The sequence below is a fragment of the Mastigoproctus giganteus genome, chromosome 1 (genome assembly GCF_048544385.1).
Source record: "Mastigoproctus giganteus isolate SK-2022 chromosome 1, ASM4854438v1, whole genome shotgun sequence".
Classification (NCBI taxonomy): Eukaryota; Metazoa; Arthropoda; class Arachnida; order Uropygi; family Thelyphonidae; genus Mastigoproctus; species Mastigoproctus giganteus.
In genome coordinates, this window is record NC_143575.1 from 34774161 (window position 1) to 34801680 (window position 27520).

General features: G+C 37.3%; 1 protein-coding gene across 4 annotated transcripts in view; it reads left to right on the forward strand.

Moving 5' to 3' along the window:
- Positions 1-27520, forward strand: part of LOC150090697 (sorting nexin-13-like) — a 372237-nt gene that overhangs the window by 289662 nt on the left and 55055 nt on the right. For 3 of the 4 annotated variants that reach the window (XM_090372320.1, XM_090372330.1, XM_090372335.1), the window contains one exon: positions 19811-19999. In XM_090372320.1, coding sequence (XP_090228446.1) covers positions 19811-19999 — 189 coding nt within the window. The remainder of the gene's footprint in view (positions 1-19810; positions 20000-27520) is intronic. The other variant, XM_090372326.1, reaches the window with a different exon arrangement.

Genomic DNA, 27520 nt, shown 5'->3' on the forward strand with positions numbered 1-27520 from the left:
CGTAGTTTGTACTCCTTTAAATGAAACACCTAGTTTGTTTTTTGCCAATATTTCTCATGGAATAACTTTCTTTCATTTCATTTTTCAACACTCAATTCCTTATTTCTTGCCATGTTTATCACAAAATATGCTAAACTTACACCAAAAACTATTTCCGAATGATGAGTGTTCGATTTTATGTTACATCTCTTACTCCTCGATTTATATTACTGCAAAACACTCTAGAATCATCTACAATCTTCTGTAATATTGAAACAATACTCCCACTTTCTAGAATATTCTCAAATGATTTACAGTGTTCTACCTAATTCAGGAATCTTTTGGAAACATTCAGGAATATTATTGAATATTCTAGAAATATTTTAATAAAAATTAGTAAACCAATTGGTCCTATTATAATAAAAACTTGAAAATTAAGAAATATGATTCCAAATGTTTAGGCAGAAGTCTGTGTGCCCGGAATCCATTTTTTGGGTTTTACTCGAATTCTGCCTCGTGCGTGCGTGTGTTTTCCTATCATCAGTTAAACCTGAAACTTTAATCTTAAAATTTTACTCATAAAAAAAAAAAAAAAAATATATATATATATATAGGTAGGGTTTTAAATCACTTCTACATAAGCACCGTTAAATACCCTAAGAATAGTCAATGAGTAGGCTGTTTTGGAAAAGCTGCCTAACTTTTTTGGGGTTTTCTGGACTGGGTGTGCATTTTCATATGCAGCCAGATTTTTTAAGTTCTGCCCATTCATGAATGCTTTTATTGTAGGCAGCTCTATCTTTTTTTACTTTTTTTAACTAAATACATATAACGACCTATATTTTACAAAAGTAACATTATAAATTATTACATATAACTTGACAGGAGATACAAAAGTCATAATGTAACTCGGAGATAATACTCGATACTGAAATATATATATATATATATATTTATTTTTATTTATTGTTTTTTTAACTTAAAAACAACTGGATAAATTGGAGAATTTGCATACAACTGGAGCAAATTTAATAAGAATTTAGAATATAAGTATTAGGGGTGAAAACTATGCCAAAGGGCCAAGTATTTAGGTAACCTAAGTTGGACTTCATTGTTGTACCCTATAAATAAACACATTATAATAAAATAGTAAAATTAAAATGATGTAGCTAATTATTGATGATTGGATATATTGAATGGAACGTTAACTAGGGCTAGCTCCACTCAATATATCCCATCAATAATTAGCTGAGGCTATCTGTTTCTGTTTGCCTTTTGCCGGTTTGTATAGGTTAAAATATACTGAGAATATAATTTCAATATAGTTTAATTACTTTAATATACATTAATATACGTTAACTGTAGCAGAAAACTGCAGAATAACCGCTAGCCCGACAGATAGCTGTGAAAATTAATAATAAAAATAATGGAAGTGAATCAAGAATAATAAAAGTGAGTACCAACTATTAATTAGTGCAATTTATTTATGTAGTGAAAAGGAAAGGCTTATGCCGAAATTAAGGTGAATAGGAGGAGAAATAAGGATAGCAATAGACCTCAATCTCCCTTAAATTTCTCTAATAGATTTTGAGGTATAAAAATTTAGAGTTAGAAAGCTGAAAGCAAAAGCATAGAAACAGCATATTATATAGATACTTGGGATTTACCGGGAGCGTAACTGCCTGACCTTTTAGTAAGGATCCTGGTATTACAGTATGTAGTGATATTTGATGTAAATTAGCAGAAATTTCAAAATACCTGATGTTTCATAAATCCAATAATGAATAGAAAATTACCTGGTATGATAGAAGTTTTATGAATAAAATAAAAATAATATAAAATATAATAATGAATAGAAAATACCTGATATAATAGAAGTTTTATGAATAAGATAAAAATATAATAGAAGTTTTTTGGGAAATTATAAGACTAAATCAGCATTTACTGAAATAGCAGATCAAATAGAAAATCAAAATTAGTTTTCTGTAAAGATATTAAATAAATAGAAATAGAAATTAAATAAATAGAAAATGAACAATACCTTCTTGCTGTGGACAACATAGCTGAAAGGATTTATAACTCAATTTGCTGCCTTATATATAATGAAGAAAGACCACAGCGCCCTCTCACTTTTGGTTAATATATGAGCAATTAATTGGTCACATATTAACCAAAATTTGACATATTGACCAACATTAACCAAAATGTGACATATTAACCAAAATTAATGTGACCAATTAATTGGTCACATATTAACCAAAAGTGAGGTGGCACTGCAGTCTTTCTTCATAACATTAATTTTGGTTAATATGTCACATTTTGGTTAATGTTGGTTAATATGTCAAATTTTGGTTAATATCTGACCAATTAACTCTAACTTTAAATTTTTATACCTCAAAATCTATTAGAGCAATTTTAGGAAGATTGATATCTATTGCTATCCTTATTCCTCCTCCTATTCGCCTTAATTTTGGCATAAGCCTTTCCTTTTCACTACATAAATAAATTGCACTAATTAGTAGTTGGTATTCACTTTTATTATTCTTGATTCACTTCCATTATTTTTATTATTAATTTTCACAGCTATCTGTCGGGCTAGTGGTTATTCTGCCAGTTTTCTGCTAAAGTTAACGTATATTAATGTATATTAAAGTAATTAAACTATATTGAAATTATATTCTCAGTATATTTGAACCTAGACAAACTGACAAAAGGCAAATAGAAACAGATATCCTCAGCTCAGCCAATTATTGATGAGATATATTGAGTGGAGCTAGTTAATGATCCATTCAGTGTATACAATTATCAATAATTAGCTACATCATCATTTTAAGTTTACTATTTTATTATAATCTATGTGTTTATTTATAGGGTATAACAATGAAGTCCAACTTAGCTTACCTAAATACTTGGCCATTTGGCCTTACGAGTATAGTTTTCACCCCAATACTTATATTCTAAATTCTTATTAAATTTTTATTAAATCCAGTTAAATTCTTATTAAATCCAGTTAAATTCTTATTAAATCCAGTTGTATGGAAATTCTCCAATTTATCCAGTTGTTATTAAGTTTTAAAAAAATAAAAAATAATATACAAACAGATGTAATGTTCAATCATTATTTTGATGGCATTAATCTGTTCTGATATTCTTTTTCTATTCCTCAAATTCCATATTCTTCTACATAATTTCACATATGTTTATATGTACAGGGTGTCTCAAAAATATTGGTACAAACGTTTAGGGGTGGTAAAGTAAAAAAGTAAAGTGCAGCCATTATCAACCCACTGCAGGATGGAAGCCTCCTCAACAATTCATGTTGAGGGAAATGGACCATAATCTACCACACTGGTCCAGTGCAGGTTGGCAGATCGACCATATTCAGTAGTCAGGGGCTTGAACCCCGGTCTACTCAAAGAGCGTGTGCTACTGCACTCCCGCTCTTGCCCACTCGGCTACGGAGAATGACCTAGGGGCGGTAGGTAACATCTAAAGGAATGTGAATCACATAGGGACCCATAACTGGAAACGTCACTGTAAGTCGGTACACGGCGTGTTCATCATTTCGCGAGAGGGAAAATTTCTGGTTTACTCATTCAAGCAGTAGTCGCCACACAAAGAGCATGCATCGATATACGAACTGTGAGCTGGCAGACATGCACCTAGTGTATGGATTAGCAGAGGCAATGGGCGAGCTGCTCAACCAATTTATGGAGAATGCTTCCCAGACAGACATGTACCGGACCGCCGTTTGTTTGTGCATGTGCATTAAAATTTGTGCGATTATGGGTCATTTAGTGGTAACAGGAGTAGTTCGGGCAGCCCACATTCGATGCAAACTCCCTCCATGGAAGGAAGTGTGTTGAATGCCGTCCAGAATAATTATCCTACCAGCACACATGCCATTGCCTCTGCCTTAGGAGTGTCTCATTGCAGTGTACAGCGTTTCTGGCACAATGATTCCTTACACCCTTTCATCTCCAAAGGGTTCAGTTACTGCTCCCCCAAGATCATCCTGCACTTGTGGCTTTTGAGCAGTGGTTTCTCCAAGAAAGTGTTCAAGACTTGAATTTTCCAGCCTATGTTTTGGTCACGGATGAGGCTTATTTCACTCGGGAAGGCTTATTCAATCAGCACAATGCTCATGTGTGGGCTCACGACAACTCACATGGTGTGTGCCCCCATGTGGCACAACATCACTTTGCAATAAATGTGTGGGCAGGTGTGGTCGGTGACTGCTTATTTGGCCCATACCTGTTACCATCCCACATGAACTCCGCTAAATATCGGATCTTTCTTGAACAAGTTCTACCAGGGTTACTTGATGATGTTCCAGCAAATGTGAGACAACATTTGGTGTCAACATGACGGGGCACCTGCCCATTATGGAAGGTGTGTTCATGACCATTTGAACAGGTGTTTTGGGCGTCGATGGATTGGCCATGGTGGACCCATTGCCTGGCTCCCACGCTCATCTGATTTATCGAGCCTTGATTTCTTTCTGTGGGGGCCCTCAAATCTATCGTGTATGAATCGCCTGTGGAGATGGAAATGGATCTCATAGTGAGACTCGTCTGCACTGCTGCTACTCTCAAAGAAACTCCAGATGTGTTCGACCATGTTTGCCAATCCATGCTGCATCAGTGTCAAGCATGCATCGCGTCTCATGGTGGAACCTTCAAGCATCTGTTGTAACATCATGAAATGCATCCATCTCGTACTCCATTGTTAATATTATTTCAAATAAATGTTTGCCACTAATTACTGTAGTGTCATTTCTGCTTCTTATATATGTGCCCCTGCTACTACTTTCCCATGAGTTTCTGGTTATGGGTTCCTATGCGATTCACATTTCTTTAGATGTTACCTACCTCCCCTAAACGTTTGTACCAACATTTTTGAGACACCCTGTATATACAGTAAACCCCCGCTATTCGCGGTATCTGTATTCGCGGTTTCGCGGTTTCGCGATCGCCAATTTAATATAAAATGAAACCTAAAAAAATGTGAATTTTAAAGCGCCGTGAATATTTTCCGCCATAAAAAACATGGGCGTGGCTAAAATTATCTTTCCCGGTCAAAACAGCGCTCAGTGGGTGGGGGGAGAGGGGTGACAAACTCGCGAGCGTGGATGTTTCTCGCTAATCCTTGTTCAGTATGTGTTATGCGTTTGTCATGGAAGGTTTCGTCGTTTGCTTTTAATTTATATGTTTATAAATTTATCAATTTATAAATTGATATGCTTACAAAAATGATAAATCTACTGTTTTGCAGTGTAAAACAGACTTTTTCGAGTGTGTTAACGGAAGAAAGTGACTATTGTGGACAAGTTCTTTCTAACCCCTACAAAAATATGGCTACGAATAAAAAGAGAAATGTGAAAATATCAAAGAAGGTGATGACATTGGCGAATAAAATTAAGTTATTAGACAAACTTTCTAATGGTGAAAGTGTCTCCTCAGTGGCAAAACATTATAAAATCAATGAGTCAACGGTACGATCAATCAAAAAATCGGAAGAAAAAATCCGCCGTAGTGTCCGTGAAAACGCGTTTCTAATTGCTTAAAAAATTTGCTCTGTAACTCGTGATGTTAAATTAGAAAAAATGGAAAAAGCTTTAAATCTGTGGATAGAAGACCGAACTCAAAATAAAATTCCGTTAAGTTCACTCATCATTCGCGAAAAGGCAAAACTCCTTTATCAACACTTTAGCGAAACTGGTGATAGCACTGGCGGGATAATTTTTTAGCTAGCAAAGGCGCCGGTTTGAAAGATTTGTTTGAAATTTCTAATAAATATTACATTTAATATTAAACTGTTTCTTATTTTCATTTCGATGCCATATGCTTGCATTTCACTATGTACTGTCTATGTACATAGTCATATTATGAAGGTACATATAATACATACGTAGACAAAATTTTAGACTAGTTTTTCTTATATATTTCATACTTTGGAACGGATCCCCTTTATTACTATGGGAGCCATAACTCAGTATTTGCGTTTTCGGTATTCGCGACATTTCTCAGGAACGTAACCCCCGCGAATAGCGGGGGTTTACTGTATATATATATTGTTATAACTGCATTGGGATTTAAGTTTAGGGTTATATTTTTGTATTGAAATTGAAATTTTTTTTTATATTGAATCAAAATCAACTCAGACCAGAGCAACAAAGCAAAAGGCTCAAGCTAATAGGAGTGCTGTTGCTCAGGGGACTGAGGGGAGCGGTATTCCTCTGAATCACAGCCTTTTTAAATGTACTGCTTGTTTGATGTTTGTGAAGCAAACAGGACATGATATTGCCAAGGTGAATGTCTTCGTGTGTGCGCAATGTAAGGAGTGTGAGGAAATCAGGTGTCAAGTGTTGCTATGGGCCTATATGAAAGCTTGAAGGACAGGGTGAATGCCCTTGAAGCATTTAAATTGAGCGCCAATCAAACTCAATGCCAGAGCTTACACTTGAACATTACACAACACAGTGGCAAACCCCAAGGCAGAATGTGCTGGTCCCAAGGGAACTAGTTGTTGTTGGTAACTCTATTGTCAGGGAAATGGGGAACATATTGTACAAAAAGGATGATTGGTGGAACAGGACTAGAGTATGTTTACCAGGGGCAAAGGTTGACAACATTGTAGAGCAGATATCATCTTTTAAGGACACAAAAGGTGATTGTGTTGTACATGTTGACACTAATGATATTAAGAGTAGAAGACCAGCGGAATTACTTAACAAGTACAGGTCAATGTTGAAAAAAAAAGTCGTGAGTTAGGATTGAATTTGAATGTGTCTACAATTCTGCACAGGCACAATAGGAGGGAATATATGATGAGAGCCTTGTCAATCAATTCCACCCTGGAGAGATTGTGCAAGGCTCAAGGGATAGAATTTTTCTCAGCCTGGTCTGTGCTTGTTAACAGGAGAGACAGCTTCTACACGGATGGGATACACTTAAATAGAAGGGGTGCAAAAATATTTTTTGATGCTATCAGGCAGTGTTAGGTGGGTTGGAAAACTGCTAGCTTGGGGGGATACACGAACTAATAGATTAACAGCAGCCACTGGCAGAGGTGAAAGTGATTCTTGCACTACTTCTATTTAACAAGCAGCAGCCTGGAAAACAAGGTGCAGGGGATTCCAGAGACTGTTAGGAGTCATTCCAGAACAAGTAAATACATGGACTGAGTTAGGGTAGCTAAGAATAGGAACAGGTGCATGATTACTTGCATGTACCCCCAATGCTAGGAGTTTGGTAAATAAATTGATGAATTTGAGGTGTTGGTCAAAACATTAAAGGAAGATACTGTTGGGATATCAGAAGACATGGTATCACACAGATATAAGGAATGCAGAAATGGAATGTGGGGAGTATGATGTGTACAGGGAGGATAGACAGGTTAGCAAGATAGGATGGGTTATACTATTAGTTAAGAAACACACAAAATCCAAGGAAGTACAGCCAGTCAACATGGCTGGACAGTGCAGTGTCGAATCACTTTCGTGTGACATAAGGACTGGGAAACAAAATTGAGAGTAGGAGTGTGTTATAAGCCTAATAACTCTGATTAGTATAATAAACAACTGTACAGAGAAATATTGGGCCAATAAATCAGAGTGTCTTATAATGGGGGATTTTGATTTCCCAGATATTGACTGGAACTTTTGGGTTGGTCACTCACACACTAGCAAGGCTTTTATGGATTTATTGGATGATTGTTTTCTATAGCAGCATGTTCAATAGGTAACTAGAGGGAGTAATACTCTTGATCTGATTATCAGTAGTGATTCTTCATGCATTAAGAATCTGCAGATAAAGGAACCACTAGGTGGCAGTGATCACAGTGCGCTGAAGTGGGATTTACTCAAAGAAGTAATTACCATCAGGGGTAAAGGGAACAGTTTTTGTTTTCGTAAAGGTGACTACGGTGGTCTGAGACAGTATTTAAATTTTATACGGTTGGACTAATTGGTGATGTTACCAGTTAAGAAGCTACTAGGCTTTTATATCAATATTTCTTAGTTGGACATCAATATTTCTTATGGTCCTTGAGGTTGTCACAGACATTCTCTCAGATAAGCCAGACAAGCTGTACTTGCTACCTGGGAGTCTAAAACGCTGATGGAACTGATATTCGGGTGACACCCAAGTCAAGTGGACCCAATTTCGGCGAAGTCTGGACGGTCTGTGACAGCCAAATCCTCTGCTTGCACCTTCACGATGGTGGGAGTGTTAGTAATCCTGGGTATAACCTCCATGCACAAGTACATGGTGGGTGACCACCCAGGTGTGAACCAACGTAAGCAGGGGTCGAGGTGTGGCGTCCACACCACATGGAGGAACGCTGCCCCTCTATGTTACCAGGCAGTACTAGGTGGTAGATGACTCTCATCAACCGGTGAAATACCACCACTTTGCTTATTGGAGGCTTGAAGTGGTGGAACCCATGTTTAGTCTCTAAAGTTAAGTTCCGGTCAACCCTTCCCTATCTCTTCCATCATGCTGTATGATTGATGACTTTTGAGGTTATGATGAACATCGTGGCAAGATCCAATATTCCTTATATTTTGAGGGTACAGCTCTAAAACGGTGTTCGCAGGCCGGCCGCTAGTTAGTACACCGGACTGAACCTATTGGTAACTTTCTAGGACGCTTCCGGATCAGCTAGTGTATAATCTTGCTACCTCTACTCTGCCAGATAGTGACTGGAGGGAGTCCGAGTAGTGTGTATGTGGGGAGCATTGTCGAGGCCACGTTATGTCAAGGATCTGGGTATATTCCTACCATGTGTACGCCATATCCAAAAATTTCATTACTTCATACAGCATGTCCCACCTACTTTTTCTTACTATTGAATACACCATGAATTGTTAAACTAATAGAATAAGCTTATCTGCGAAAAGATCTAAACCTCCCAAGCACTTCCTAATTCATTTCACAAATATATGTGGTCTCAATTCTAATCTCAACAATGTCCATTTCCACTTGCAGTCTGCCAAACCCCATGTACTTTTTCTGACAGAATCTCAGTAATCAGTTGATTCAACTACTGCTCATCTCAGATGCCCAACTTATTTGCTGTATGATTCCTTTCGCCTCAAAGGTGGTACTTGTGCATATATCCATTCTGATATTTCCTGTCAGAGACTTGGCAATTTGAATCTCCTCTCTTTGATCTTCTCTAGCTCAAAATCGCTCTACCTCATTGTGTCAAATTCATCTGTTGTCTCTACCGTTCTCCTAACTCCACTAATCACTTGGAACTCTTTGACTTCCTCTCTTTGCAACTTGACTTTCTCCAGTCCAACTTTCCTAACAGTGAGGTAATTTTCCTTGGTGATTTTAATGTTCACAACTCCAGATGGCTTCCATTTTCTAGTCACACCGACCCAGCAGGTCGAGATGCTGAGGCTTTTGCGATTACCAATGACCTAGCACGCATTGTTCATTTACCTACAAGAATACCGGACAATCCTAATCATACAGCCAATACGCTTGATCTTTTTCTCACAAACAACCCTTCTAAGTACACAGTCGAAGTGAGAGGCCATTTAGACACTTCAGATCACAACTTGATGATTGTCTCTTCTCCAATGGAACCTTTATCTCATGGCTATTCCGAACCTCGTGTTGTTTGGCATTACAAGAATGCAAAATGGGATGACCTGCGAGACTTATTTTCTTCTTTTCCTTGGACGGATTACTGTTTCAAAACTTCTGATGTCAATGTTTGTTCAGATCGTGTCAGTGAAATTATTCTTGCAGGAATGGAATCCTTTATCCCACATTCCACTTTAAAATCTCGTCCTTTATCTAACCTTAGTTTTCCAAAACTAAGGCTGTTCAAGAGAAGAATGTTGCATATCATAATTGGCTTGTTTCTAATTCTTCAGTTTCATTTTCTGCCTACACCAAAGCTCGCAACAATTGTAAAGCAGTTATTAATCAGTCCAAACTAGAGTTTGAACAGGCTAAGAGTAGAAAACTTTCTTCTTGCCCTAATTGTAGCTGAGCATTCTGGTCTCTTGCCAAAGCTATTGGTCGCAACTTTTGCCCATCTCTGCTCCCACCTCTGTCCAAACCAGATGGTTCTGTTGTCACTTCAGCCAAGGATAAAGCTAACCTGCTAGCATCCCATTTTTCTTCCAGCTCTTGTATTAATGATCTTGGTAAAACACCTTCTACCATTCCCAACACGCTCCATTCAATGCCTCCTGTGGTCTTCCGTCAAAGGGATGTCAGAAGAATTTTGATGAACCTTGATGCTAAGAAAGCTCTAGGTCCCCATGGTTTTTCTCCACTTATTCTCAAAACCTGTGCTCCTGAACTTACTCCTATTCTTTGCCGCCTTTTTTCACTTTCTTATTCCAAAGGTGTTTATCCTTCTGCTTGGAAATTTGCAGATATCCAGCCAGTTCATAAAAAGGGTTACAAATCTCTCCCATCCCATTATCGCCACATTGCAATTACTTCTACTCTTTCTAAAGTAATGGAGAAATCAATTAACCGCCAACTATTAAACTACCTAGAAACCTTCCATCTGATCAACGATCGCCAGTATGGATTCCGTCAGTGTCGATCCACTGGTGATATTCTGGCTTATGTTACCCATTTATGAATTACCATTGCAATTACTTCTACTCTTTCTAAAGTAATGGAGAAATCAATTAACCGCCAACTATTAAACTACCTAGAAACCTTCCATCTGATCAACAATCGCCAGTATGGATTCCGTCAGTGTCGATCCACTGGTGATATTCTGGCTTATGTTACCCATTTATGAACTAATTCAATAGAAAAGTTCGGTGAAACACAAGTAGTTGCCCTTGACATCTCAAAGGCTTTTGATCGTGTTTGGCATAAAGGTCTTCTAAACAAGCTTCCATCTTATGGTTTGCCAACTTTTTATAGTAATTGGCTATCCAGTTTTCTCTCTGATCGCTCACTGAAGGTGATGGTAGATTGCTCTCTGTCTTCTAACTTCTCCACTAATGCCGGTGTCCCCCAAGGTTCAGTTTTTTTCCTCTTGTATATAATGACCTTCTTCCATTGACTGGAAATCCTATCCATAGTTTTGCCGATGATAGCACATTGCATTCCACTTTCCATTTTGAGAAAACTTGTCCTGCTCAATCAGCTTCAACTTCTAGAAAATCTGCTACCAATTCCTTAAATGCCGATCTTCAGGTAATTCTCCAGTGAGGCAAAGACAACTTAGTTGATTTCAACCCTTCTAAAACTCAGTCTTGTCTTATATTTCGCAAAAAGCATTCTTCTGCCCCTATGCTTATCTTTAGTGACACTTCAATTTGTAGGCAAAATGATAAATCTCTTTTGGGGATTACCCTGACTTCTAAACTCTCTTGGCACAAGCACATTACAAATATTGCTTCCTCTGCATCTAAAAAACTTGGTTTTCTCTTTCGATCTCGGCGTTACTTTTCTTCCAAAGAGCTGTTCACTCTGTATAAATTGCAAATCTGCCCTGCAATGGAATATTGTTCCCACATCTGGGGTGGTGCCCCCAAAACCTCTTGATTCCATTCAGAAGAGGGCAGTTAGGTTAATTAATGATTCATCTCTAACAGAGTCTCTCCACTCGCTTTCTCATAGACGTGCTGTTTCTGCTGCATGCCTCTTCTACAGATACTTCCATGGGCACTGTTCTTCTGAATTGGCTTCTATAATTCCCGCTCTCTCTTTCAAAACAGTCCGAACACGTGCCGCCAACATCCATTTACTGTCCAACTTCAAACCCACAGAACAAACTTTTCATCTTCCTCATTTATTCATTCAAGTGCCGTTTTCTGGAACAACCTTCCTTCATACGTATTTCCTGAAAATTACATTCTACAGAAGTTCAAGTCCAATGTCAACAAATATCTTCTTTCTTCTTCTCAAGCTCCAACCCAACCACGGTACTAAGTACTATAGGTTCTAATACCTCTCGTGTTTGGGGTTCACATTAAAAAAAAAATATATATATATATATATATATTGTTCAAGGTTTAGACCTAAATGGATGTCAGATGAACTAATTAGATGTGGCAGAGAAGAAAAATGCATGAGAAACATAAATTAACAGGTGACACGAAATTCTAGATAAAGCTGGTCTGTAACCAAGTCACAAAGAAGGTTAGGCAGGCAAAGGCAGATTATGAGAAATCTTTGGCAAAGAATTCAAAGAAAAATAGCAAAGAGTTCTTTACTTATGTAAACTCTAGAAGGAAGAGGATGAAACAGATTGGTCCACTTGATATCAGTGGTTCAACCGTTGATTATCCTGCTGAGGTAGCTAACAAACTAAATGAGTATTTTGCATCTACATTCACATATGAGGAGTTATTCAGGAAGGGGAATGCCAGAGGTGAATTAATCTCTGGCAATGAGCTAGATGATTTTGTAATAACTGAGAGCAAAGTGGGGAAGATGTTGTTGAAGATAAACATATGAAAAGCACCTGGGGTGGATGGTATCTATCCAGTTATATTAAAGTAGGCAGGAAAGGAAGTAAGTAAACCCTTAGCCATAATTATGAGAACTTTCTTGGACTCAGGGGAGGTGCCCATGGACTGGAGATATGCAAATGTGACCCCAAGACCTGAAAATGTGATTCACAAAAGGTCAAAGGGCAACGCAAGTAATTACAGACCTGTTAGTTTAACTTCTGTTCCAAGGAAATTAATGGAGGCACTGGTTAAAGCAGCACTGCAGGATCTAGACAGGACTTCAGTTATAGCTCAGAAACAGAATGGGTTTGTTAAGAGGAAGTCTTGTCTGATAAATTTGATTGGATACTATGATGTGGTCACAAAGGGACTGGATGCAAAGAATAATTTTGATATCATGGATCTTAGGAAAGCTTTTCATTCTGTTGCACATGGAAGACTACTGTACAAATTGGAGCAGTATGTCATTAAAGGCAAATTGCTGCTATAGATAAAAGGGTGGTTGAGTGGGAGAAGACAGAAAGTGGTAATTAATGGACAGTGCTCTTCGTGGACTAGTGGAGTCCCCCAGGGTTCAGTGTTGGGTCCATTGTTGTTTTCTGTATTTTTTAATGTTATTGATGATGATATATCAGGTTGAATGTTCAAGTTTGCAGAAGATGCGAAGGCTGACAGGGTTGTTAATGACAGTACGCTGCTGCTGCATCAGGATCTAGAAAAGTTGAGCAGATGGGCTGAGAGGTGGCAACCGAAGTTTAACATTGACAAATGTGAAGTACTGCATATGGGAAGCAGTAACCCCAGAGTAACGTATCAACTGTGTGGTACTACACTGACAGTGGTAGAGAATGAAAAGGACCTTGGGGTAATTGTGCGGGCAGATGTTGCTCTTCTTCTTCTTTTTTTTTTTTTTTTTAAAATAACTAAAACCAGTGTTTTAGATGAACCTCATCTCCAACCAAACTGCACAGAAGAGGTGGCTCTCCCCACCTGTTCAGAAACTTATCAGACCCTAAACACCATTTTTCCAACTGTAAAAACCTTTGCATGGAAGCAGACATAGTTTGTTTCAAGTCACAGAGGCATCCCCTAAAGTTCCCAAACCTTTTCCTTTTTCGAAGCTTCCACAGATGATATTTAGCCTCTGTAATTGAAAATATCGTGAACATATTTTTCTTGCCCAAGGGATGATCGAATTGAAAGTAAATTACCTCCTCCAGTATGAACTGTCTTATTCTCAAAAACCTACAAATTCTCTTCCAAACTTCCTGCACGAATCAACAGTAATAAAATAAATGGTACACTGTTTCAATTTCAGTACAAAATTAGCACTGTTACCTGTGTGACTAAATCTTTGTGATATCGTTCACTGGTATATTTCTGTAACCAACCCTCCATGAAAAGTCAATATGCAATGGGTAGTTTCTGCCAATTTCAGATTTTTAAAAAAAATCTGTGCATTATGGTTTGCTAAATTTGGCTTTTGTGGATTTTCTAAGTTAAACAGTGTCCAGTAGAGTCTTTTAAACCACCCTTAAAGGGTTCTATATCTTTTTCCCTTAACTGTGTGCAGATATCCCAAATTTTTTCCTAATAAATAGGAATTGTCTCTGCTTTTGGCCCTAGATAATTGCCACCTTTAATTAAGGGTGTATTAACTCCCATAAAATATTTTATCAGTATCGCTACTAAATGGTTAGAATGCACCATATTAGCCACGTTCGGCAGTCTCTTACAGCTACAGCTCAAATAAATTTTTGGAATACTTATTCCCCCCCCCCCTCTTCCCAAGGTAAAAATAAAAATTTCTGTGATATCTCTTGCCGTTTTCATCCTCATAAAAACTGAAATGTTGGAACGTAAAATCGTCGCATTGTCCTAGCTGTGATTCCCATTAGAAACACTGCATATAAGATTATAGGAAGAATTACTGTTTTAACAATGATGGATTTGTTTTCAAAAGAAAATTGTTCCACTTCCCATTCTTTTAAACTTTCCTGTATTTTAGTAGTGAGCCCTCTTACAGGTAGCATGGGACTCTCTCTAAATGGAACTCCTAATATTTGAATTGATTTATCTGATTCCACTTCTCCTTGTGCTAAAGGCCGATGTACCCATTCCCCTAACATTTTGATCCTAGTTTTATCTTTGTTTATGTTTAACCCTGACTTCTTACCAAAAGATCTAAAGAGTAACATAAATTCTTCCACCGCATAACTCATACTGAGAGTGGCAGTAAGATCATCTGCATACACAATACATTTACACTGTCCTGCCGGCTTCGGCAATGGTATCCCCTGAGTGGCCTCAGTTCTGTCTATTCTTCCCAGTAGTGATTCCAGTGCTAGCATAAATAACAAAGGACTAAGCGGACATCCTTGCTTTACTCCCCTATCAATTTTAATTTTTTTTTTGAAATTTCTCCATTTATCAAAAGTCTTGTGCTACTAAGTGTATATAAATTTCTCAGAACTCTAAACAACTGAGATCCTATGTTTGTATCCTTAATTATAGAGAAAAGGTAGTTGTGGTCAATTCTATCAAAAGCCTTTTCTAGGTCAATTGCTACTAACACTAAATTGTAACTCTTTTGTTTCCGATATTCTAATATATCCTTTAATAGCCAAAGGTTATATCCTGTCTGCCTTCCTGGTATACCATAGCACTGTGTAATTCTAACTAACTGGGTTACGTTGCATTTTAACTTAGCTGTCAAAATCTTTGCAAATATTTTCTAGTCACAATTAGCCAATGTTATAAGTCTCCAGTTACCAATTTTCGTTAAATCCTGTCCATGCTTCGGAATGAAAGTAGTATAGACATTTAAAAAGCCTTCGGGTACAACCCCTTCCTAAAAAAAATTTGCTGAAGACGGCTAGAAGAATAGGCGCTAACAAGTTCCAAAATTTCTTATAAAATTCAACCCCAAACCTTCTGGTCCCAGCATGTGTCATAATTTACATGATTTTAGAGCCATAGTTTCATCCCCCGTAATTATTTCCATCCTGTAATGCTTTTTGCTCGGGTGTGAATTGTCCAATCATCCAAATGGAGTCGTCTCTTTCTTTTTTCTGCAAAGCAAGCTTTTTCATAGTACAGTAAACCCCCGCTATTCGCGGGGGTTACGTTCCTGAGAAATTCCGCGAATACTGAAAACGCGAATACTGAGTTATGGCGCCCATGGTAATAAAAGGGTTCCGTTCCAAAGTATGAAATATATAACAAAAATTAGTCTAAAATTTTGTCTGTACGTATTATGTGTATTTACCTACATAATATGACTATGTACATAGACAAACGTAGAGAGTAAGTACATAAAAAAAAAAAAAAAAAGCATAAGGCATCGAAATGAAAATAAACAATTTATTAAATGTAATACTGTACATATTTATTAGACATTTTAAAGAAACCTTTCAAAAACATATCAAGAACATGGGTTGCTGGGCGAAAAATAACCATATCGATTTTTAAATCTTTCAAACCAGCCTTTGCTGTCTAAAAAACTTATCCCGCGAGTGCTATCACCAGTTTCACTAAAGTGTAGTGTTGATAAAGGTGTTTTGCCTTTTCACGAATGATAAGTGAACTTAACGGAATTTTATTTTGAGTTCGGTCTTCTATCCACAGATTTAAAGCCTTTTCCATTTTTTCTAATTTCACATCACGAGTTATAGAGCAAATTTTTGCTCTATAACTACGGCGGATTTTTTCTTCCGATTTCTTGATTGATCGTACCGTTGACTCATTGATTTTATAATGTTTTGCCACTGAGGAGACACTTTCACCATTAGAAATTTTGTCTAACAATTCAATTTTACTCGCTAATGTTATCACCTTCTTTGATCTTTTCACAGTTCCCTTTTTATTCGCGGCCATATTTTTGTAGGATTAGAAAAGAACTTGTCCACAATAAAATCACTTTCTTTTAACTTTAACACGCTCGAAAAAGTCTGTTTACATCAACACACTGCAAAATGGTAGATTTTTCACTTTTGTAAACGTATCAATTAAAAGCAAGAGATGAAACCTTCTATGACAAGCGCATTACACATACTGAACAAGGATTAGCTTGAAACATCCGCGCTCGCGATTTTGTCACCCCCCACCCATTGAGCGCAGGACACTTCCTTTTTACACCTTTTAAGTTATTTTTACTCATTTTTAGAGAATAAAGCACAATTACAAAATGAGGAGGCACACTTGATACACATAAATCTGTGAGCGGGTAGCAAAACGAATAAACAACACCATAAAGGCAGAGACAACTCTATTAACACCTCACTAGCTCACATTTTACATTTCTGGGGGTTACTACCATAAAACAATAAAAACAATTTCCAGTTGCGTTCCTGCTAGTGGAATCTGTTATAAACTGGTAGTGAACTCTATCTAATTGCATTTGCGATAATACCGATAGCTGTAATTGTGTTGGTTTTTAAGTTATTATGGTGAAATGTGTTTCCCCTTCACTGCTATAAAAAAATAAATACATTTTCAGAATCTTCTCTTCATTTCTATCGTGTTGCGTTCAGTTGGGGTGATTCCGCGTTCGACTGCCATTTCTTGTAAACACAAAGGCGAATCGTGCATATGCGAATTCAGTTCGTGTTATATACAATATCGTTCCCCTAAATTGTGTAAGATTGAATTAGTGTAGTGTAAACACGTGTTATAAGACGACTGACTGTACTACTCTGTGGACTGGGCAAAATGATTTTAGCCACACCCATGTTTTTTTCATGGCGGAAAATGTTCCGGCGCTTTAAAATTCACATTTTTTTAGGTTTAAATCAGCGACCGCGAATACGCGAAACCGCGAATACAGATACCGCGAATAGCGGGGGTTTACTGTAATTTGCAAAACGATTCATAATAGTGAGCATTGTTGACATTTTGTGAACATGTGCTGTCATTTTCTTTAATTTCCTGAACTGTTTTGGCTATATTATTTAGCCTTAGTCTTCTTTGGTAAAATGCAGCTGAAGGACTATCAGCCTCCCTAAATTTCAGCTGTATTTTTTGTGCCTTTTCTTTCTCTTCTTCCAATATTATATCATTAATAACTGCTTGTACTTTTGCTGTTGCCCTTTCATCCCAGCACCGTTGGTAAATTCTTTTTTCTTGTAAGAGATCTTTCACTCTATTTCTGTGTTGTTCATTTCTTTCCTTAATTTTTCTATGATAAAATGATTTTGCACTTTCTTTAATTTTCGCCCATGTTTCCTACTCATTAACATCTTGCTCTACTGTCTTTTTAAAAACTGCTGTAAAGTCTCAGTCCTCTCTCTCCAGAACTGCTGGGTTCAGCTTCCAGTAGCTTTTTCCCAGACTAATGTTTGTAAATAAATCTCCCTTCCACATTGGCGCCTCCGTAGCCAGGTGGGCAGGAGCAGCAGTATGTAGCTCACGCTTCTTGATTAGACCGGGGTTCGAGCCCTTGACCACCAAATATGGAGGATGCGGAAAGGTCAAGGAATGACCACCGCATATCCCCAGAGCAATATGGCCTGAGTTGCTAATGCTCCTAAAAAACAACAACGACCCTTCCACATTACTGCCATGTGAGCTGAAACTTGTCGACCTCCCACAAATCTCACATGCTGTATCATTATTATCTTATAGTTCAACTGTCGCGTTGCATAAGTGCGATCTATTCTACTTCCTACATTATTAGCTATTCTGGTGGCCACTCGTTTCCCTGGATTTTTTCCCCTCCAGACGTCTACCAAGTCCCATTTAGTACAAACCTTGATTAATTCCCTAACCCCCTGTTCGAAGCTAGTTGGCTTCATCATCGGTGGGTGGGTGGGCTGATACCCTGTTGCAATAGTGACAACCCACTTATAAAGTATAACTCCACAATATGAGAGATGCTTGATATGAACAAACGATGCATTCATAATACCTGGGCAGTAGAAATGATGGAAGTGCATCAACATGCACCCATGCATAAACAACCTCTTTCATACTCAGACATTCAGTCAAGAAATATTTTTCGATTAAACCATGCACACCAAGCATCTCTCATATTGTGGAGTTATACTTCATAACTGGGTTGTCACTACTGCAAGCCAACTAGCTTTGAAACGGTGCCATCTGGGGTAAGTAACAGTAGTAAGAAGTGTTACTTATTTGTAGTAGTGCAACACCTAGGCAATTCATTGTGAAGGTGTTTACAATATGAAATATGAATAAATGATGCATTCATACTACCTGGGTAGTAGAAATGATGGAAGTGCCACACCCATGCATAAACAACCTCTTTCAACATTAAATTTACTTGTTGGTAGGTGTCTGCTTATTCTTATTTATTTTTTATTATTTTTTACCTTTCAAAACTTCATAGCCATTTTTCGAAATTCAATTATCTATAGCTCTTTAATCATTCAGAATCAAACATATATGACCTTTAATTTGGACCCTGGAATATACTCCCCGAATTTTTTTGCACATATTTTTGAAACACTTTGTATATTCAAATGTACATACATTAATATGTGTAATGTCACTGCCAGTTCCATACCAAAATGGCCTATCATTCACAGGTTATTTGATCTGGACACCTAAGCTCATATCAGTCTACCATGGGTGAATGACTGACTTACACAGTCAGACTGTGATTTGGACAAGGAGAGGTAGTTAAGTTCTGTATATTCCTACAATTTATGTTTATCCTCAATTCGTTTATCACTTGAGGAACTAACAGGCAAACATCCATAGTCTCAGTCATTGGGTTGCACAAGGTTGATCAACTGAGTTGGCAAAGCAAAAAAATATTTTTTGTTGGAGCTTTTACAATTGCTAGGTCTAGTCTATGGATGGAATGGGGTGGGATATAAATGTGTGGCTGAGGACAAACCAAAACAATTCCATTAAATCTCATATTCATCAACTTTGTTATTCCTCTACAGCTTTTTTTTTTTTTTTTTTTCATTTTTTGAATTCAAAAAATTTATGTACTGTCTTGCACATTTAAGGGTTGGCTGTGGTATATGTGGAGGCTGTTAAAAACACCAAGCTTGAACCTACATGCTACCACAAAAAAAAAAAAAATGCATGGCCCATTCTTATGCTGCATTGGTATATCAGCTGCAAGAAAGGAGCTACAATGAAGCTGTAAATTCCTCTAGCCTTGGCAATACAGAATATAAAAGGAAATTTATTATTTTATATTTGCCAACTTGATAAAAATTTGGAAAAAGTTTTACAAATTATCCTGCTGCTTTTTTAATCCTGCTAAAAAATTATCTCGTTCCTTTCCTTAATTATAAACTATTTTAACACCTTTTCTGACATTGTGTGCAAATTAATCATGTTTTGTTTTTCATATAACCTCTTATATGACAATCTCGTCTAATGTTTATAAATTTTTATTCATTACAGATGGGCACTCTAGTCAGTCCTTTTAAGTCTTCAGTAAAGACTGTGGGAAATATGGTGAAAACTATGCCTGATACATTAATTGATGGTCTTAAAGATGGCCTTATACGCGTCCTGGGAAGTCGGGTAAATCCTTCCATAAACCCAAATGTCCCTGGCAGTGGAAAGGTGGCAGCTGGAATAGACGTAGATGTATATTTCCTTTTTTAAATATTTATTTTATCATTAATATATTTAGATTTTTATATTGTCTTATTTCATTGAAACTCATATTTGCTGTAATTGGTATTTTGTACTCAAACAAAAATTAGCATAATCTGTTACCTGTGTAACAGATTATGCTAATTTTTGTAGGTAAACCAGATTTTGCACCTTGATATAAAATTTCATATTTTGTAGTTGTTACCTAAAACTCATGTTATTTCTACAGAACATGTAGCTGAACATACAAAGTAGCTAATCGAACAAAGTGTTTATTCCATATTTTTCCTGCACACCTATCATGAGGCCAAGAAACAAATGCTCAACACATAAAAACATACCTATGCAGCAACAGCAAAGAAATACCAGTCAACAGTGGCACAAACCTAAGTCTCAGTCCACCAATCATGACTATTGCAGACTGGGCTTGGACAAAAGTTCATAAGACATGCAAAAAAAAGAGCAGCATATAAAATAATGTGTGTTATTATTATTTTTTTACATCTATTTATAATTTTGCAATATATTTATTGATAAGCAGGTTATCATCTATGGTGTTGAGACTTTTTTGGGAGGGGAGAAGAAAAGAAAAGATAGGAAGAAAAGATTCATAATTATAGAGCAAACTCACCTATCAAGAGGCCAAGAAACAAATAATGCTCAACACATAAAAACACCTATGCAGCAACAGCAAAGAAATACCAGTCAACACTGGCACAAACCTAAGTCTCAGTCCACCAATCGTAACTATTGCAGATTGGACTTGGACAGTACTATCATCTTCACAGCAGTCTTTTAAGGAACAGTGAGTGATAGACTGTTCCAACAGTATTTTATTTTATTTATTAAAGAAGGCAGTCCCAGCTAGCTTTCCTGGCAATCTTACCATCTGTCGCAATATTGTACAGGTAATTTTTAGCATAACATATTGCTGATGCTAGTTGGTTATCGTTCCTGTCACATGGATCATCTGGATGATATCAAATACAGCATAAATCGTTTGCCAGCATACTGAGAACATCATACACTGCATCAATATGATATTATCTCCAATTTGGAAGATATGTCAGTTCATCAGTTCATATATCAATGAAACAGCTATGTCATTGAAACTCACAGACTGATCATGAGTCTGCTGGTCTCAATTAGAGGATAAGTCTTTCTCGTGAGGAAATACAGTGGATTCCAGTTATATGAGCCACCAGTTAATCGGGGCAACCGTTTATTTGGGGAAAATCTTAAAAAACAGAAACCAATAGAGAAAATAGCCAGGGTTTACTTCGCTTAATTGGGGGACAGCATGCCATTTAATCGTGGCAGGAGACTGCAGTATTGGAGATTACCCTGCGATTGTCTTCGACGGTACCACATGGTTCGGTCGAAATTCTGGAGGTCACAACCATAAAACAATAAAAAAAAAATTAGCAGTCACCTGTTTATTGGGCTTTTTTTGTTAGTGAAATCTATCATAAACGGACAGTAAACTCGATCTTACTGAATTTGTGATAACACCGACAGCTGGAATTCTGTGGGTTATTATGGTGAAATGTGTTTACACTTCCATGAAATCTTCAATCATATAAAAAAATTAATTTTCAGATCTTTTCTTCATTCCTATTTTTAAAGCTTTTTAACTCATTACTGTTCTCACTTGTGCGCGTTGTGTTACTTGCAATTTGTGTGCCTTGTTCTTTGTTATTGATTCTTATCTTTTTTTACTGTTTTAAATTTTAACCCCCACCCACAAATGTTAGTGAACAGAAATGTCAACTAGTTCGTATGTACATATTACAGTACATATTAATTATTCCGATTATCACGTATATTCTTCCGATTTTCACGTATCATTTAATTTTTTAATTGGTAAGGTAATAAAGGGTAAATTTATGCTTAATATATCTTTGCTTTTATAGCCTGTGGATAATATTCCTCCTATTTTCACTAATTAGAATCGCTGTTTAATAGAATTAAAATTCAATTCACAAATGCAATCACAATGACCGGTGCTTATTGCACATTGTATAGTGAACAGTACTTTTCTATGGTGACTCCATCGTAACATGATTTGATTGTACAGTGAATCAGTTGTAAAGGGGGGGGGGGGTACATTGTATTTTTAACTATTTACGTGAAACTCGGATAATTGGGGTAGCAGCTTAATCGGCCCAAAATGCACTAGTCCCAATGTGTCCCAAATAACCGGAATGGACTGCATTTAACTGATTCACCTCACCACAGAAAGTTGACTTTGCATTTACTACATAAAATCACAATCAGGATAAGTCAAGAACTTTGTTCCCACAACAACAATACTTCGATTACAGTTCTTCCAGCTGCAGCCCATACTTTAATAGAACTTGTAAAAATTAAAACACAAACTCTAACCAAGACTCGGCCAAACTTAATGAACATGGATGCAGATGACAATATCAACCAGGATGAGCCCATCTTGGATCTTTATGCAGAGGACGCTAGACATCTTACCATGTTTTGTTTCTCATATAACCTCTTATATGACAATCTCATCTAATGTTTATTTGTATAAAGTGGAAAAAATTTGTTTTATTCGTTACAGATGAGTACTCTAGTCAGTCCTTTTAAGTCTTCAGTAAAGACTGTGGAGAATATGATGAAAACTATACCTGATACATTAATTAATTGATGGTCTTAAAGTGGCCTTATACATGTCAACAAATAATGTAGATGCTAGACACTTTACCTCCTCAAAAAGGAGAAAATGAAATTGTATTGACATAAACATTTTATTGTTCATTCAAATTTCCATAATTTCTGCTGGAAGACAAGATACAATGGATTTATGATAACTAAAGTAAGAGACGTATACTTGCGATTTCAATCTATCTAAATGTCTCTGGAAAACGGCATCGATTGAGGTACCTGATCTTGTAGTTGAAACGACATATGCAGCTGTTGGGGAATGTAAAAAAAAAAAAAAATGCGAGACGAAAAAAGAAATTGTTGACAAATATTTGCATTGTTGTAGTCATATGACAAACACTTGTATTGTTGCAACCATACTTCCTGCAGTTACTACTGCAGGAGGTATGACTGTGACGTCATACTATTCAAAAATTCTAAAACATTAGAACTTGAAATATCGTACCCGATCATGAAAAATGCATCACATGCACTAATCACACCACTTGTGAGTGCTCAGCACAGCTAGTGGTGAGAGCCTGGGAAGTGCCTCTGGCAGAAGCCATGGATGGCATCACTTTAGTGATGCATTTTTTGTGACCAATCAGATTTACTTGGAAGGTGCCCCCAGGATATTTCATATCAAAAATACAAATAGTAGGAATAATCTGGGGGAAAAAAAAAAAAAAAAAACTGAATGGTAGATTTCCACCAGCATCCTTTCTGATTTTGAGTTGGAATGGGAGATTTATGATCTCTAGTGAAAACGACAAATGCTCTGGCAGAAACCATACAAGTTACTGACATATCTGCATAAGAACCATCTTTTCAACAGGATGAAATAAAGGCAATGCAAATTTAAATTTCATTACGAGGTCCTTTACAATGTTGGAATTAAAGGAAAACACTAAACAAATTAACAGATGGTGCATTAGGTGCTGTTCGGATTTGCCGTCCTGTGTTGCAACATCTAGACAACAAGGCCCTGAACCCTTTATTCCTATTTCTGAATCAGGTCTTCTCCAAAAGCCACTCTCAGCTTGTGGTGTCATACAACAGTTCTAGCTTTCCCTAAACCTGTAAAAGATTTGCAAATCTGCACAACTATAGACCAATATCTCTTACCAGCTGTTTAAGAAAGACATTATAAAAAATGCTCCAATAGATTGGTGAGGTATCTGGAATCCCATGCAACCATCAATCAAAATCAATATGGCTTCCAGAAAAGTTTATCTGCTTACATCTTATGCTCTTATTTGAAAAGAACATCTTGTTATGGTGTGCAGCAATATTGAAAATGCCTCTGACACCACTGAGTACTATGGCATCCTCCAATATTTGTAGGCCATAGGACTTCGATGTTGACTACTGATGCATAACTATAGACCAATGTATGATACAGAGGTTTTTTTAAAAATAAAACCTTTCAAGTGCATTATCGTAGTACTATTTAGCAATCTAGAAAGAATGTGTGCTATGGGAATCGATGCTCAGTACTACAATCAAGGCATTTAGAATTAACAACATAGGGCAGAAATTTCCATCTAATGTTGACCTCTACCTCACAATATCTTGCCATTCACAGAATATGATCTACTGAATGACAATTACAACTCACAATAAACAAAAGTGTGTAATAAACTTCACATATTGGTTACCATTTATTCATATGTTCGTCTTCAAAAAATACAACCATTCACTTACTTCTGCAAAAAAGCATTAACTGCATTCACAGCCTGAATTACTTCTGGGAACTTGGCCAGTACCACTTACCAATAATATCTGATTCTTAAGACTAATACTTGACACTAAGCACACATTCTAGAAACATATTGCAAACACAAACTCTTTTTACAAAAAAAGTTGAACATACTTTTAAACAAATCTCATCTATTACATGGACATGGATTGTTATATGCTGCTCCATCTCTATCAAGCTAAGATCAGATCTTGCTTAGAGTACAGAGCCCCCAGTTTATATCTCCACACAAAAGTCTGTGTTAGTATGTCTCAAACACAGCACTCTCAGGGCATCTGAGACATCACCAGTTCAAAGTCAATGTGTAGATGCCAACAAACCTCCATTCTACCTTCAAAGAAAGGTGTTACTTTTTAATTATGCAGTTAAAATCCGTAGTCTCCATCCTCACCTCCATTTAGACATATCTTTATGACCTTCCATGGGTCATAAAGATATAGACAGAAATAAACATCATAATAAACTTGCAGGAATCTGTCTACAAGGACTAATGCAGCAATGGAATATACAACTGGCCAATATACACTGATGAGCCAAAACATTATGACCACCTGCCTAATATGATGTTGGTCCTCCACATGCAGCCAAAACAACTTGTACCTGGCAAGGCATGGACACTACAAGATTTCTAAATGTGTCTTGTGGTATGTAGTACCAACACGTAACCAGCAGATCCTTTAACTCCTGTAAGGTCCATGGTTGAGACGCCACAGATCAGAGTTACTGTTCCAACACAAACCACAGATACTCGATGGCATTGATGGGGAATTTGGAGGCCAGGGCAATACCTGGACATCTTCCCCATGTTCGTGAACCAGTCTCGAACAATCCAGGCAGTGTGGCATGGCGCATTATCCTGCTGAAAGACAGCACTGCCAGAGGGGAAGGCCGTTGCCATGAAAGTGTGTACCTGGTTAGCAATGATGTTTAGGTAGGAGGTAGATATTAGAGAGTTTAGCACATAGATGACTGGACCCAGGGTATCCCCAGCAGAACATCGCTCAAAGCATGACACCGCTGCCACCGGCTTGTTTTCATCCCATGGTGCATCCAGGCACCATCACTTCCTCAGATAAATGACGCACACATACCCGGTCGTCCACATGGTGCAACAGAAAACATGATTCATCAGACCAGATGACCTTCTTCCAATCACTCAAGGTCCAGTTTCGATGCTTGCGTGTCCATTGTAGGCACTGTTGCCGGTGAACCGTGGTTAGCATGGGCACTCAGAGTGGCCTGCGGCTATGCAGCCCCATTTTCAGCCGGGTTTGATGTACTATGTTGTGACATATTACTCCCATCACCAGCATTCCAATTACCGGCAAGTTGTGCCACAGTTGCCCTTCTGTTGCCACGTACCATCCAGGAGAGCCTTCGCTCACCTCAAGCATTGATGAGCCATGATTTTAAAATCTAGCTGGCGGTTCGTGGGTTCCCCCTCCTCGGACCACTTTTGGTAGGTACTGACCATGAGCATCCCACCAGCTGTGCTATTTCGGATATGCTTTGATCCAGTCATCTGGCCATTACAATTTAGCCTTTGTCCAACTCGCTTAAGTCCACTGCCTTTCCCATCTGAAGAACAAGAGTAACACTGATTAATGGAACTCTGTATCAGGTGTTTTTTATACCATGTCCCGACCTGCATATGCGCCATAGTTTGCCTGCGATTGCTTCAATTTGCATTATGACTCGCTGGTCATAATGTTTTGGCTCATCAGTGTATATCAAGACACTGAAACAGTGCAACTTCCATGGAAAATATGCATACCCTCATGTGATAGCCACTTCCATCATTAGGAAAAACACTCCTGGACAAAGTCTTTTCAAAAGCTACATGCAGCCCATGCCTTGGCCAATGCAAATTCTCAAAGCTCTGCAAATTTATACTGATAGCTGAAAAACTAACACAGCTATGGGAGCTGCAGTGGTCCTAACACTTAATGCAGTGTTAGGACCACTGTTTTACAGCTGAACTTTACACTATTAAAAAGGGTTTGACCCTGCTTACTAACCTTTTTAGCCAACACACTATAATTTATACAGATTCTTTGATGCAGTCATGGTATTTAAAAATAGTTTCCAAAACTAACATCCACTTTTAAGACAAATCGGGTCACAAATATTTCAATTCAATGATAATAAACTAACCAAACATTTTTCAGGATTCCAGGACATGAAATAGTGGGAAAGGAGCATGCAGATCAACCAACATGAAACCCTATAGACATTGACTCTATTCTGATTAGCTTCCCTGATTATAAACCAATCATATAATTATCTGATGATATATTAAGGAGTCCTTGTGTGCTGTGATGTAATGACTAGATCGTAGATATAGCTTAGCTTAATTTTCAGCACTCACCTCTTAGTAATCCACTTAGTTTGTTGAAAGATTCACCATGTACATAGTAGTTATAAAATTTTTAACAATTTAAAGAAATAAGTTTAAAAATTGCTAAATTATGAGCTTTAAAGACTTTGCCTAAGAAAGGAAAGTGCACCTTCTATTCTATAGTTGCCTAATTAGAAATTATGTATTAAAATAAATTAAAGTGAGATAAACAGCTAATAGCTGCGCACAAGCGAATTTCGAAATCGTCTCCAGTTAGCTATAGTGGGGAGAGAAGAGCGCGCGAAGTGTGTTATATACTGGTTAAGTTCCCGAAATGCATTTCAGTGCACGTGGAAACTTTATACGTGCTAAATTCCAAATGGGGAAGAAATTGGTTGGAGTATTTTTGTTTAATATATTGAACGATGTGTGGCGCTTGAACCACTCAATGACGAGGCTTCATTTTGAAGAATTTTATAACTGGAATTTAGTTTAACTACTGTAATAGATGAATCGATGAGTGGGTTATGATTATAAGATTTAACATGTTGTGTTAGTTCTGTACTTGATAAGTTAGGTTTGATGCTATTAAAATGGTAGTATGCATGTGTGTTAGAAATTTTTCAAGTCCCAAATTTTGCTGTTGTACTGCCTATGGAACATGCTTGACAATCTGATTGACATCTAATCAAATATATAATGTTGTTATAATTTTGTGTCCCATATTCATATGTTGTCTTGTATGAATTAAATTTAG